Below are 13,820 nucleotides of genomic sequence, written 5' to 3' on the forward strand. Positions count from 1 at the left end.
ATGTGGAAATCATTGATATGGCGTCATCGCTTTCTCCTCACGCTCTGACCTTTGACCTCTTGGGTCATCAGCACTCGCCCACATTGACGATATGGTGACTCAGTCTGGAGGAGGACTCTCACTGAGTGTCTCGGATTTCACTGCACACGCACGCAATCACTGCCCCTTAAAACACTCCAGCATCTCTGAGCACACACATTGAACCATCTCACACTCAGGACCATCACACACATCTGGACCATCACACACATCTGTGCCGTCGCACTCTCTGGACCACCACAGTCTCAGGACCATCACAGAAACACGTCTTGACCCTCACACTCTCTCTCCACGGACTGATGCTGATGTGCTGGATTAAAACCTCTGGTTTGGGCTCCATATGAGGAAAGCAGTAAGTCTTTTCCATCTTGTCTCGAGAGATCTTCTTTTCTAGAAGTAAGATTTGTTGAAGAAATGAGCTTTATTTAAAATTGTCTTTAGGTAAAATGTATTTGATAGATTTTCTGGAATGTCACAGATTTTTTTTGTTTGTTGTCACTCGAGTTAAATTAAATATTTTATTTGCCTCATCTTCAACATTTGTGATGAGCCCAGAGCAAATTTTATCAACCGAAGTTTGACATTTGACTGACATTTACATTTTTTTACATTGTAATAAATAGCTTGATTTAGTCCTCTGGCTGGGTCATCGGAGTTCATCAGTCCCAGGAGCCCCTCTAGCCCCTCACCCCTAACTCACGTTTGGAATAATGCACGCTGGGATGAATAATAAATGACGCTGGAGGATGTTGAATGATTCATTAGCGACTCGTTAAAAACTTCCATAACGACTCATCCAGATGTTGAAACTCATCTGACAGATGAAAAGTTTTGATGAGCTCTCCCCCGCTGGCCGCTTCTTTCAAAGGTTCACTCACTCTAAGGCTCCTCATCCAGGTTCATCGCTTCCTCCCAAGACGTCACACACACCTGGAGAGGGCCCGAAGATGCTGATATATCACATGACTGCGTCACATGACTCAGGCTCAATTGTGTGATACGGAGTCATGTGACATGAGCCTGTCTCATATATTAGTGACATGACTCACCTGTTTTTGAATGACAGCCTTGTCTGCTGTCCCACTATGCACCTGAATTTATATTGGTTAGCCTGAATCAATACTTGAGTTTCTTGCTTGCTTAAATCAAGATGTCTTGAGTTGGGTCTTGTTTCTGACAGAAGCATTGTTGCCTAAACTCAAGATTGGCACAGCTACTTTGGATAGTGAAGAGAGTTTAGCAAACTTGAGTTGGAGTTAACCGGATGAGTGATGATGTCGTTGTGGGCGATTCTCTCCTCAGATCTGGGAAGCTCCTTGTCTCCTCCTCAGTCTGCTGACCAGCTTCAAACTTTGCTGCGGGAAGTTTGGAACGCCGATTACGGATGATGTGAGCAATCTGTCGCTGCTGGTAAGCAAAGGCCCACTCTGATGTGTGCGTTTGTTAGACTGCATCTGTGTTCTAATGATGACTTCTCACCAGGCCCAGAACATTCCATCAGATTATCAGATTCCTCTGACTGAGATTCCCCGCGAAGTGGTGAGCAAGAATGAAAGAGCGACTAAAACAGTGCCACAGTTAACACTTGTTCATGCCTTCAGCATGTTCATGTATTACATCGTGTCTTCCTCCATTCATATGTTGTTGCATTTGTCTTCATGTATTCCTGAGTTGGAGTGGTGTCCATATGTTAGTATGCTGATGTGGCATGTGCCCAAGTGTTTATACTTCTGTATCTATGTTACTATGTCAATGTATTCATGTTTCCATACTACGTGTTTGTGCTTTGTGTCCATGCATTTTGTTTTATGTGTAGATGTGTATATATGAGGGTGTGGTCCAGTTTTCACGTGTTCATTCCTTCATGTGTTTTTATGCATCATTGTTTTGTGCATTCTTGTACCCATGTGTTTATGTGTTCATGCATGCATACCATCATTATGCTCATGTGTTGGTTCATGGGTTTATTTTGTGGTGTATTTCAGGTCGTAGTGTGCTCATGTGTTTGTGCCTTCATGTGTTTCTGTGTTGTGTATTCATTCATTAGTGTGCTTATATGTGTTCATGTGCTCATGCAGAAGTGTGGTCATGTGTTGTGTGTTCATTCATAAGTGTGCTTTTGTTGCCCGATTCATGTTTTTGCATGTTGTGTTGCATGTTGTTGCTATGTTACTGTACTTGTTTACCAATGTCTTTGTGCACTCACATATTGGTGTGCTCCTGTGTTCCAAGGCCGGCTCGTGCTGGGTGGTCCTCAACGTCTTCCCTTTGGAACAGAGTCTGCAGCGCCTCGCTGGCATGTTCGGCGAAGCCTCTGAGAACCAAGAGAACATCCTAGTCTTTGTTGCCATGTTGAAGAGTTTACGCTTCACACTGGACCATGAGGACGTTGTACGTGATCACAGTTTCTCCATCAGATGGATTGAGTGTCTCCTCACATTACAACTGTAACAAGCCACTCAGTTTAGAAACAGGAAGTCTAAGCAACAAGTGCTAACTTAACACCTTGTTAATCTTGGCTAACGCCAATGCAGGAGCAATGTAGGGCTCCAAGAGACTAATGACAGTCACAGACTGCAGCTGAGCAGCTCGCTGATGGTACACTCTCTCACAGGAAGCCGCGATGCAGCTCTTCCGGTGTCACTACCAGCAGCGCCACCTGCTGTCCTCCATCTACTTTGACCGCTTACGGAGCCTTCTGCTAGCAGCTACAGAGGAAACGCCCCAATTCACCTGCCGGCCGCCACCGTGCAGCCACTCGCAAGGTTCGACTTCCTGAGTAAGAGGATCTGCTGTTTTCCTTCACCAATGTGTGACTGTGTTCTCCTGTCCTGCAGGTCCCAAGGCAGGTCAGAACCAAAGCTGGGCCAGCAGAACTCCTGTCCTGCTCTCTTTGGTACCAATGCTAGCTGTTGTGGTGCTACTGGTGTGGATGGTGAGTCACCTGATGGGATCAATAGAATGGAGGATGGACTGGTGGATGGATGAATGGATGGGTGGTGAGTGTGGGCTGTTGGATGTTCTAAAAAAGAGTCAGGTCATCACCTACGACTCTTGTTGAACACCAGCGTAGAGTCATGTAGGGGCAGTCAGGTAGTGGGCAGGATCTTTTCTCCAGGATGTTCCTGCAGGAAGTCCATTTATCTGGCCAGCGTGACGACGGTATGCTCGGGGGAACCGGCCCGTATGGATTTTTCCATTAAGTCACTGACGCCGTCATTTTAACGAGCACTTTCCCGCCGGAAGTCCTCGTTAGGACGGTGCTCACTCATCAAACATTCAGTAGAGCGATCCAGGCTCCGTATGAGCTCATGCAAGAGTGTGCACCGGACCAACAGGGGAGCCGAATGACACTGATTCTCCTCTCCTTTGCTCGAAAATCTGCAAGAAGGTTTTACACCTTTCTGTGGTGGGCAGGTTTGGTGTGAGCAGGCCAGCTCACCCACAGAGGGCGCTGTGTTCAAGTACTCATCACACCCCTCACAGAGAACTTCTTCTCTGGCTGGATCTGAAGTGGAAGGGGGTGAAGGTAAGCACCTGTCAATGTGAGCAGGAACTGTGTCAACAAGGTCAGAACCTTACACTGTTGGCAAGCAAGGGTCAGTGAAGGGACACAAGAGACACTTAGTATCGTGTGCTGGCGAAACAAAGTGAGTTTGGAGTCCCTCCAAGAGATCATCAGGGACTCGAAGTAGAACTGGAGGGAGACCAAGCACAAACTCGAGCTGTCCTATCTCAGCTCTGATGCCAGAACATATCTGGATCTGTGCTAGATTGGTTGGATAGAGTCAAATATGTTCCTCTTGTTTGCAGGTGAGGTCCGGACGGATTCGACTAAGTTGCAGTGCGAACCACGCCAACGCTCCCGACGATGTTGGTGCCGACATTTCAAGTGTCTCCTTCTCCACACCTGCTGCCGACTGTGTTTCTCCTCCTGACTGCTGAAAAGGAAAAAAATAACCTGGATCCCAATTTAAGTCTTCAGGTGGTCAGTGGCCAAATCTTGAAGCCAGCATGGTAAAGACTCCCAAAAAGGAAGAAATATGGATTCATTCTACTCTTTCTGAACTTTCTGGAACTCATTGATGGCATCACTGGTGTGATCTGACACAGGAACATGGTGGTCTAACTGTCAGACACCAAGATGCTCACCGAGCCCTGGTGACTGTGGAGAGGAAACCAATCCAAATGAATGACTTTGTAACTTGTCCACCTTCGACAGGTGAACTGTTCTTGACAGTTCTCGTTCTCTTGTTTTGTTTCAAATATTTGATAAAATATTCATTTATTTACACTGGTATTGAGCAATTTAATATTTTAATTCTCATTAATTCATCTGCTACTTGGTGATCTGGGTGGAGCAGCTGCAGGGTAGCACTCCACACCTGAAAGAGGTTTGCCTCATTCTCACATTTCTGACTTCCAAGGAAAGTCAAGATGTTGGTATCACATGAGGGGCCTCAGAGAGGTTTTCTGTGAGTCTAGAATCTTCCATCCATCCCTTATTCCAGATGTTATCACCTCTAGAGGAGGGGAGGGATGCCTGCGCCTCTGTCTGTGAGCTGCTGCCCCCACGACTTTCGTTCCGTGTTTCAGTCCCCTTCATGTATCCCCCATGCCCCATGTGTCCCCCCCACCCTCATCTCAATCCCCCCATTGTCCATCAGAGCTGCTGTGCGGTCGTTCAAGGAGTGTGTTTGTCAAAGAGACGAAGGGAAGGATGGATGGATGAGCTCAGCAAGGAGAAGAAGGGACTCTTGTTCTGCTGACAAAAGACCCGGCCGCAGGCTGGAGGAAATACCAGCTACAGAGAGAGAAGTGGGCCGACAGCGATGAATCACCCCAAAAGGAATCTGTTCAAACCGCATCTGATGTGTACATCTGATCACTTTTGTCGCTCAGTTGCTGAATTTCGATTTGGCAGTGGTGAGTTGGCCTTCTGAAGAGATGAAAGGACATTCCCTGAACGCCTCAAGTCATCAGCAAAAGCCTTTGGTTTTAGAAGTTGTTGATGTGCACCAAGACCAAACCTCTCAGGAACACTGAAGGATCCTGGAAGCAACTTGGTTCCCAGCTTTTCCACAGGGATCTGAGCCTTCCATCACAGAAGAACGGCTTTCACCAACCCACGCTATGTGGCATAACAACCACTAGATGGAGTGCTTCAATCAAAGTCCCCCAGAGGGATGAAGGTGAGTCAGCAGGTGTGTCAGGTCATTGGTCTGTGAAGATCTCATCCATCAATAAAAGCTTGGTAGGACTACACAAACTCTGAGTCGTGCACTTCCTCCTCTACTTTACAAACCTGGATCAAGTTTTGGATCTTGCCAAGTATGTGTTGGTTTGGCCCAGGACCTCTCACAACATGGTTAGCACAACACTCACCAAAACCAGGGTCGCAGCTGAACTCACACGATGAGAAGATTCTCTGTTAGAATAAAATGAAGTGCTGTCTAAATGAAACCTACAGGCCTGTGAATAAATACCTAAGCTCTCACTGTGTTACGAGTCAGATGGAACCCAACATTTAAATTCAGAGCAACAGCGTTTGGAGAGACTGACGAGCAAGATCAGCAGCACCTTCATCTCCTCAAACGCAGCATTGGCATCATTACAGCAATGAAATATGAGCTATTGGAACAACAGAAACGGACCTCCGTTCATTAGCACATGTGTATCTGTCGATTGTCTTGTTACAGGTAACTCAGTGTTCACATTCACCACATGGTTCTCTCTCGTACAGCAGCGTGCTGAGGCAGGAGCGAGGGGGCAGCCAAGCAGCATTCATGGTCTGTGTGTCTATAGGTGAGTGGTACTCTGTTGACAAATGAGTTTCATGACACCAGCTCTGGTTTCTAATGATTTTGCTGAACTGTTACATTTTGGCTGAAGATCATGTGAAGGCGGAAAGTAGTTGTGTGTCAGAGGTCTGCACGATTTGTGCTCGACACCCTTAAATATTGTATATACTTAAGTGTTAGTTTCTGTGTTGCCAGTGGAAATTTGCCACATAAATCAAACACTTTTATCTAGGATTGCACTTCTGCTGGTGTCCAGTGCCGAACCTGTCTTTAGAGTGTACATGAGGTTCGTGTCTTTATTTAGCAGCACAACGCCGTTTGTTGTTGTGTTTACTCAGCCAGTTAGCCGTACTGACTCACCGGTGGTGTCATTCGACGCCTTCAAATCTGCAAGCTTTTATTGTGGCGGGGCGGATCCGCCGGACGTTCTCGGGCTTTTGTTTTGGAAAGCCGCTGCAAAACGGTCGCCATTATTGTACCTGGCTTGACGGGAATCAGAGACGGTTAACTGTGATATTAGGAGCCATTTCAAGTTATCTGAAGTTGTCTCGGTTCCGTTTGAGTGTGCGGGGTCGTTCGCTCATGCGTCAGTGAGGCTGCACGGACGGAGGATGGAGAAGCGCTTCAACATCGGTGAGTTGCTAAGCTAACGCTAGCCAGCAAACGGCGGATCCCGTTTGAAAAAATAAGACGCCAACATTTTTGGCTGACACATCAGGGAGATTACAAAAGTCTTAAAGGGTGGTCTCGACAAGAGAAGTGTCAATTCTCCCCGGGTCGATAAGGTAGTTGTTTTCTACGTGTGCGTTGAAGGGCCGTTTCCGGTCGGAGATTTCCCACCATGACACTTCTTCTCCGACTCCGATGGCGGGCTCACGGCTCACAGCAACTTTCATCAGTTTTGGCGCTCGTTCCTACTGCTGGTACTCGCGCGCCCGGAAGTGCACGGATAGCGGAGCGTGACGTCACACGCACGTCCTGCCTGTCGGGCTGAAATGAACTCAGACGTGAACCGGAGTCTTTGTGAGCTGCTCACAACAGTCCAGAAGGCATGGACCCGGTGTTTCAAGGTCAGGTCCAATTGTCCAAACCCAGCCGAGCGAGTCGCCGTATTCGGTGGTCAATTAAGCTCGGCCTACTTCTCACAGTTACTCAAGTGCACATCAAAACCAGTGTTAATGATTCCTTTAAACGAGTATTTCCTTGACCCGACCCAAAGAAAGTCAGGACAAACGGCGTGCTTAACAGCACATATTTTCTCTCTATGTAGTGTTGCCTCTGAGAATAAAACAAAAAGTGCAAACAGATTGTAAGGCAATTGGGGCTTTAAATTAGACTTTGAAAAGATGTTATGATGGGCGGGTTTTTGACACTGTGAAGTCATTTGCAGACAAGTGGATTTTCACTGTGTAGCGCTACCCCTCCGTATGGTAAGAACCCGTTTGAGGTGGTGCTGACTTCTTCCTGGTGAGCTGTTCATCTGCGAGGAGGCCACATCGCAGGCCCCGGGACACAAGAACTGGAGGGATTGAAGCCCCCCCACTCTTTATTTCAGCTGCCACAAGCTGAAATAAGCTTTATGCAAAGACAGTGTTGAAGTCTGAAGTGTGTGTGTCTTCAGGTGTTCTTCCCCTGCCCTCGCTGCGACTGATGGCGTCGCCACTGCAGTTCAGCTACTCGTACATCTGGCAGGTTATGAGGCAGCGTAACGTCAAGCACTATGCCAAAGTGGAGGAATTTGTCACCGTGGTGACCCAGACTGTGCCCGAGGTCATGACCCCGAAGCAGACGGCGCAGCTTCTCCTGGGCCTGAGGGCGAGGGTTAGTGGAACAGTCGTCCTTCATCAGGTTGAAGGCTGTGACCTCATGAGCTGCTGCATCTCCGTGTTGCAGATCATCCTGGACTTCCTACAAACAGACGGAGCCCTGGACACTAAGATCATCCAGAACCTGGTCAACAAGCTGAAAGTTCCAGCCACCATGGGGGTAACAGAGTTCAGCTCATCACAATTGATTGATGTGGGAAAGAGACTTGTGAAACATGCGAAACAGTGGTTTTATAAACTTCAACTTCATCTGTAAATCCTCACAAGTGAAACATCTTTAAGTCGGATAATTTACTGAATATGTCTGCTAAATTACTGTGAAAGGACTGACAGAAAAAAGTCATTAACATTTAAACAGGTACAATTAGAAAACACACAGAAACGTGCATTGACTGTTGGTGTGTGCCATCTAGTGCTGATAATATTAAAGAGCTTGAACTTGAGCTGGGAATGATTTTGTGCCACAGAAAGACCCGGAGGTGGACAAGTCTCAGACCAATTTTCTGGCTCTGGTCCAAAGTCTACAGAAGAACCCGGAGGAGAGGAAGAGGTTTTTCAAGGTAGGCGCATCTCCGTGTCCTCCTTGTTCTGCTCCACCTGACTTCCGCCGTCTCTGCAGGAAGTCTTTCCTGTCCAGTACGGACCACGCTTCGACACAGCACTCCAGACTCTGACCGCTGGTCTGGTGTGTAAGTTGGAGCAATTGCTTCCTGTCCCCAATCTAATGCAGGTGGGTCCCCCTCACTTAGCCTTCATTAAGGATGGAGGTTTTGAGCATTGTGCTAATGCGTGTCCTCTGCTTCAAGTTGGGCAACATGATCGCTTCACAGCCAGCTATCTTGGAGGCATGTGGATCCTTGATACCAGATGTTCGAGACCTGAAGAACCTCCTGCTGCATCAGAAGTCCAAAGGACTTCTGTGTGGAAAAGGTGCCTCTCCATCCATCATTCCTCAGTCTTTCCTCTCGGTCACTATCCGTGGTGGAAGTCCTCTCCATGTTATTTGGATTAAGCTTTTATCTGGCACTGCATCCGTGAGTCAGCTGTAATGATGACTGGTGTTTAATTGTCAGTGCTGGAGTGTACATTTCCTCATCCGACTATCTTAAGGTGGAGGAGAACAGCTCCCACCTGTCAACAGTACGACAGTTCATGTTCCAGAAACGTAACGACTTGTTCTGTCTGTGCAGCGACCATCTCGTCCTCGGTGGGCGAGTGCGTGCTGTCCTCGCTGGCGTTCCAGATCAAACCGCCGGACCCTCCTGTGCCAGCTCCTCCGGTGCCCGCTCCTCCTCCCCACCTGACACCACCAACCAAGTCCTCCAAACCACCTGAGGCTCCAAGTCCTGTCTCCTTGAGTGACAGCGAAGATTTGGGTGTGATCTGCGAGGACTCAGAGAGCCCGCTGGAGGTGGAGCCAGATGGCAAAAAGATCACCGATGGTGGCGCGGTGAAGGAGAAAAGAGCGGAGGGGAAAGATTTCACTCAAGAGCCGGTGGCACAAGTCACGATGGAACCCAGCGTTCCACCAAAACCTACAACTCTCTCACCTCCATCAGTGCCAACGGTCAAATCTGTCCCACTGAAGCTGGTCCCTATTCCTCTCAAAATGGCTTCCCCTGCACAAACTGTGCCTGCAGCTGTGAAAGAAGGAAGCAAGCCACAGACTCAGCGAGTCACGTTGCACCAGTGGGTCTCTCAAATTGCCTCCAACTCACTTTCTCTTCCGGCGCTGCCCCCTCTCCCACCTGCTGAACTGTGCCTGGACGAGGACCCCAGGCCCAGCATCCGCAGGAAGAAGCCAATGCGGCCGCCTACAGACCGCTTCACCTGCTGCGTGTGCGACAAGACATTCCCATACTTGTCCAAGCTGCAAGACCACGAGCGGATCCATACCGGCGAGAAACCCTTTGTCTGCACGGCCTGTAACAAAACTTTCCGTACACAGGCATTTCTCAATAACCACCTGAAGACCCATACCACCACGCGTCCATACATCTGCGGCCAGTGTGGCAAGTGTTTCATCAAACTGCAAAGCCTGACCAAACACATGTTGGCCCACAGTGGTCAGAAGCCCTTCTACTGTGACATCTGCAACAAGGGCTTCACCCAGTCCACCTACTTCAGGAGACACATGGAGTGTCACACAAGCCAGATGACTTTTCCTTGTAAACACTGTAGCAAGAGCTTCCCGACAGCCTTCAAGCTCTTCAATCACGAGCGCTGGCACACCCGTGACCGCCCGCACATGTGTGAGCGCTGTGGCAAACGGTTCCTGGTACCGAGTCTGCTGAAGAGGCACATGGGATACCACATTGGCGAGCGCCAGTACCTGTGCTCCCAGTGTGGCAAGACCTTTGTCTACCTCTCAGACCTCAAGCGGCACCAGCAGGACCACATCCCCAAAGTCAAGATCCCATGTCCCGTATGCCAGAAGAAGTTTTCCAGCAAGTACTGCCTGAGGGTCCACCTGAGGATCCACACCCGCGAGCGGCCGTATCGCTGCACCCTCTGTGACAAGAGCTTCACACAAGTGGGCAATCTGAAGGTTCACATCCGGCTGCACACCAACGAGCGGCCCTTCAGCTGCGACGTGTGTGGAAAGACGTACAAATTGGCGTCGCATTTGAACGTCCACAAGAGGACGCACACATGCAAGAAGCCATGGACCTGCGACACGTGTGGGAAGGGTTTCTCTGTGCGGGGTCTGCTGAAGAAGCACATGATTCTGCACGCTCGCGAGGCCGACCCCGATTTCTCGGGAAAGCGGCGAGTGCGAGGAAAGCTGAAGAAGATGAAGAGGAAGTATGACGAGGAGGACGATGCTAGCGATGACTATTAATGACACGGCCTCCGACCTCGTGATGAATCAAAGAACATTTCATATGAAAACGGCTGAATCGTGCCAAGTCACGTCTTGATAACTTTTGTTAAAGCTAGAACATGCAGATTTAGTTAATCCTGCAGTAATGTGATATGTTGGTGGATGAAGCAAAACTAAGTGTTTAGACGGTAACGCTTGAAAAATAAACAGAAATAAATCTGTCTTCGTCTGTGATGTTGCATCCACTTTATCTCAACCAAAACTATTGTTTAAGAACAATTATGACCAGAGTTGTCTGCAGGTTCCCAGGGTCCTGCTGGTGATCACGGTACTAACAGACAGGACTGATGATGCTGCAAATTAGATAGCGATACCAGAGGGTTCAGGACCAGGGTTCTGCTTGTCTTGGTCAAGCTGCTGTCTTGTATTTCAGGTATCCTAGCAACTGTGCAGATATTGGCCCATGGAGGTGTGACTAAAGCTGGGTCATGTTATGGCAGCGTAAACCAACACTGACACTGCTCTTCGATTCCTGTCACCGGAAGAATCATGGACGTGCGCTGGATCACCGTCATCACAATTCTTCTGCTGGAGATTTTGGTTCACCATCAGACCCAGATGGATCTCTCCCCGACCCAAAGTGTTGAGACGCAACTTCTGAACCAAAAGTTCACCTTGCCTCTGGAGCGGCTGTGGACTGCAGGTACGTAAGAGAAAGCCAGAGAGTCGAGGTCCGAAAACTGGCAAAACAGTGAGTAAGGCTCATGACAGAACATGAGGTTAGTTGGAGAGCAATGACTCACTGATCAGTCTGGACCATTACCCACACAACCCCTTGCCCTTGACTCACAGTGGTGGGATGTGAATGGTGGCGATTGTGGAGCTGCTGAATCAGTCAGAGCTGCAGGACCTCTGACTCTCAGCCTCAGACAAACGATGATGACCAAGAAACCAACTGAAGCCTCTGATTGTTCAGTTCGACATGTAAACAACAGCGTAAATGTGACGTCCCAAGATCACGGAGTCCAGGGCTGCGATTCAGAACCTGTGCTGATTATCCAGTGAAAAACTGGTTGAAGATTTTCTAACCCGGCTCTGCTTTCTTGTTTTTAGATTCTGTCATCTTCAACTACAAGACCTCTAAGGACATTGTGCCATCTTCCTCATCTCTCAAACATTTCCTGAAGCTCTTCAACTCCCAAATAGACGGTCTGGATGAGGCAGACCTGTCAATGGAGGGCCTTAATTGTTTGACAGCTTCATCTGGAAGCAACCTCCGGGAGTTTTTGCTGAGGACGGAAAACAAGTATTTCATGCCCACTTCTGTCTCAAATAACCAAAAGTTTCACCTGCCAACCCTGTTTCCCATGTCCATAACCCTGTCTGTCAACCAGGAGTCTTCGCTGTTCATGTCCTTTGTGGACGACCTGGAAACTGTACTGTCTTCTTCTCTGGTGGATAACCTTGAGTCTTCACTATTCATATCTCTGATAGACAACCTGGAGATTTCACTGTCCACACACTGTTCTCAGATGGACGACCTGGAGTCTTCATTGCTCACATCTCAGATGGACGACCTGGAGTCTTCTCTGCTCACATCTCAGATGGACGACCTGGAGTCTTCACTCCTCACATCTCAGATGGACAACCTGGAGTCTTCACTGCTGACAGCTCAGGTGGGCGACCTGGAATCTTCACTGCTTACATCTCAGATGGACGACTTGGAGTCTTTACTGCTTACATCTCAGATGAACGACCTGGAGTCTTCACTGCTTACATCTCAGATGAACGACCAGGAGTTTTCACTGCTTACATCACAGATGGACGACTTGGAGTCTTCACTGCTCAAATCTCAGGTGGGCAACCTGGAGTCTTCACTGCCGACAGCTCAGGTGGACGACCTCGAGTCTTCACTGCTTACTTCTCAGATGGATAACCTGGAGTCTTCACTGCTCACATCTCGGATGGACGACTTGGAGTCTGCACTGCTGACAGCTCGGATGGACGACCTGGAGTCTTTACTGCTCACATCTCAGACGGATGACCTGGAGTCTTCTCTGCTTAAATCTCAGATGGACGACCTGGGGTCTTTACTGCTCACATCTCAGATGGACAACTTGGAGTCTGCACTGCGGACAGCTCAGGTGGGCGACCTGGAATCTTCACTGCTTACATCTCAGATGGACGACCTGGAGTCTTTACTGCTTACATCTCAGATGAACGACCTGGAGTCTTCACTGCTTACATCACAGATGGATAACCTGGAGTTTTCACTGCTCTCATCTCAGATTGACGACCTGGAGTCTTTACTGCTCACATCTCAGATAGACGTCTTGGAGTCTTCACTGCTCACATCTCAGATGAACGACTTGGAGTCATCACTGCTTACATCACAGATGGACAACCTGGAGTTTTCACTGCTCTCATCTCAGATGGACGACTTGGAGTCTTCACTGCTCAAATCTCAGATGGACAACCTGGAGTCTTCACTGCCGACAGCTCAGGTGGACGACCTGGAGTCTTCACTGCTTACTTGTCAGATGGATGACCTGGAGTCTTCACTACTGACAGCTCAGCTGGACGACTTGGACTCTTCACTGCTTACTTCTCAGATGGATGACCTGGAGCCTCCACTGCTCACATCTCAGGTGGACAACCTGAAGTCTTTACTGTTCACATCTCAGGTGGACAACCTGGAGTTTATCGTGTTTGTATCTCTAGTGGACGAACTGGACTCTACACTGTTTAGGTCTGTGGTGTACGACCTGGAGTCTTCACTGTTCTCATCTGACATGGACAACCCACCGTCTTCACTATCCACATCTCAGGTGGATGGCCTTGAGTCTTTGCTGTCTTCACCTCCTGTGGACGACTTGGAGTCTACACTGTCTTCTTCGCCGGCAAATAACCTGGACTCCTCACTGTTCACGTCTCTGGAAAAGGACCTGGAGTCTTTATTGTCTTCTATACTGGTGGACGACGAGGAGTCACTGGCGACGTCTCTGGTGGACAGTTTGGAATCTTCACTGACCATGTCTCTGATGAAGGACCTGGAGTCTTCAATGTCCACCCCTACCTCAAAGATGTACTTCTCTTCAACCCCTTCATGTAACAGTTGTGGTTTAACATTTGCTGGTCATTCGCTTTCCTACATGACCAGGTTCCCTGGACAAAGCTACACAAGTGCACCTGTGTTGAAAACCTCATCATGGGTGATGACATCATCAGTCCAGCTGTCCTCTGGATCAGCTTCCAGTGAGTGTCCCTTCTGAGCTTTGTATCAATACTCCCTCGTGCACTGGCTTTAGTAGTATTCTCAGCACATGATAT

General features: G+C 48.6%; 2 protein-coding genes across 3 annotated transcripts; both read left to right on the forward strand.

The window, feature by feature from the left end:
* Window positions 1-291: 291 nt before the first annotated feature.
* On the forward strand, window positions 292-4,000 carry LOC128758130 (uncharacterized). The gene is made up of 7 exons (XM_053863979.1): window positions 292-391; window positions 1,342-1,449; window positions 1,522-1,578; window positions 2,272-2,430; window positions 2,654-2,804; window positions 2,877-2,974; window positions 3,853-4,000. The coding sequence occupies exons 1-7, from the start codon at window positions 380-382 to the stop codon at window positions 3,982-3,984; spliced, it is 717 nt and encodes a 238-aa protein (XP_053719954.1). The 5' UTR covers window positions 292-379; the 3' UTR covers window positions 3,985-4,000.
* A 2,294-nt stretch (window positions 4,001-6,294) lies between these two features.
* Window positions 6,295-10,692, forward strand: si:dkey-14d8.1 (zinc finger protein 629). Of its 2 annotated transcripts, none has more exons than XM_053862935.1 (7): window positions 6,295-6,473; window positions 7,462-7,661; window positions 7,734-7,826; window positions 8,134-8,226; window positions 8,286-8,396; window positions 8,473-8,596; window positions 8,857-10,692. In XM_053862935.1, exons 1-7 carry the CDS (start codon window positions 6,452-6,454, stop codon window positions 10,506-10,508), a joined length of 2,295 nt encoding a protein of 764 aa, XP_053718910.1. In that variant the 5' UTR covers window positions 6,295-6,451; the 3' UTR covers window positions 10,509-10,692. The 2 variants fall into 2 exon arrangements, with proteins under 2 accessions (XP_053718910.1, XP_053718911.1); XM_053862936.1 differs by lacking the exon at window positions 6,295-6,473 and adding an exon at window positions 6,501-6,910.
* Window positions 10,693-13,820: the final 3,128 nt, after the last annotated feature.

This window comes from Synchiropus splendidus, chromosome 4 (genome assembly GCF_027744825.2).
Source record: "Synchiropus splendidus isolate RoL2022-P1 chromosome 4, RoL_Sspl_1.0, whole genome shotgun sequence".
NCBI classification, from domain to species: domain Eukaryota; kingdom Metazoa; phylum Chordata; class Actinopteri; order Syngnathiformes; family Callionymidae; genus Synchiropus; species Synchiropus splendidus.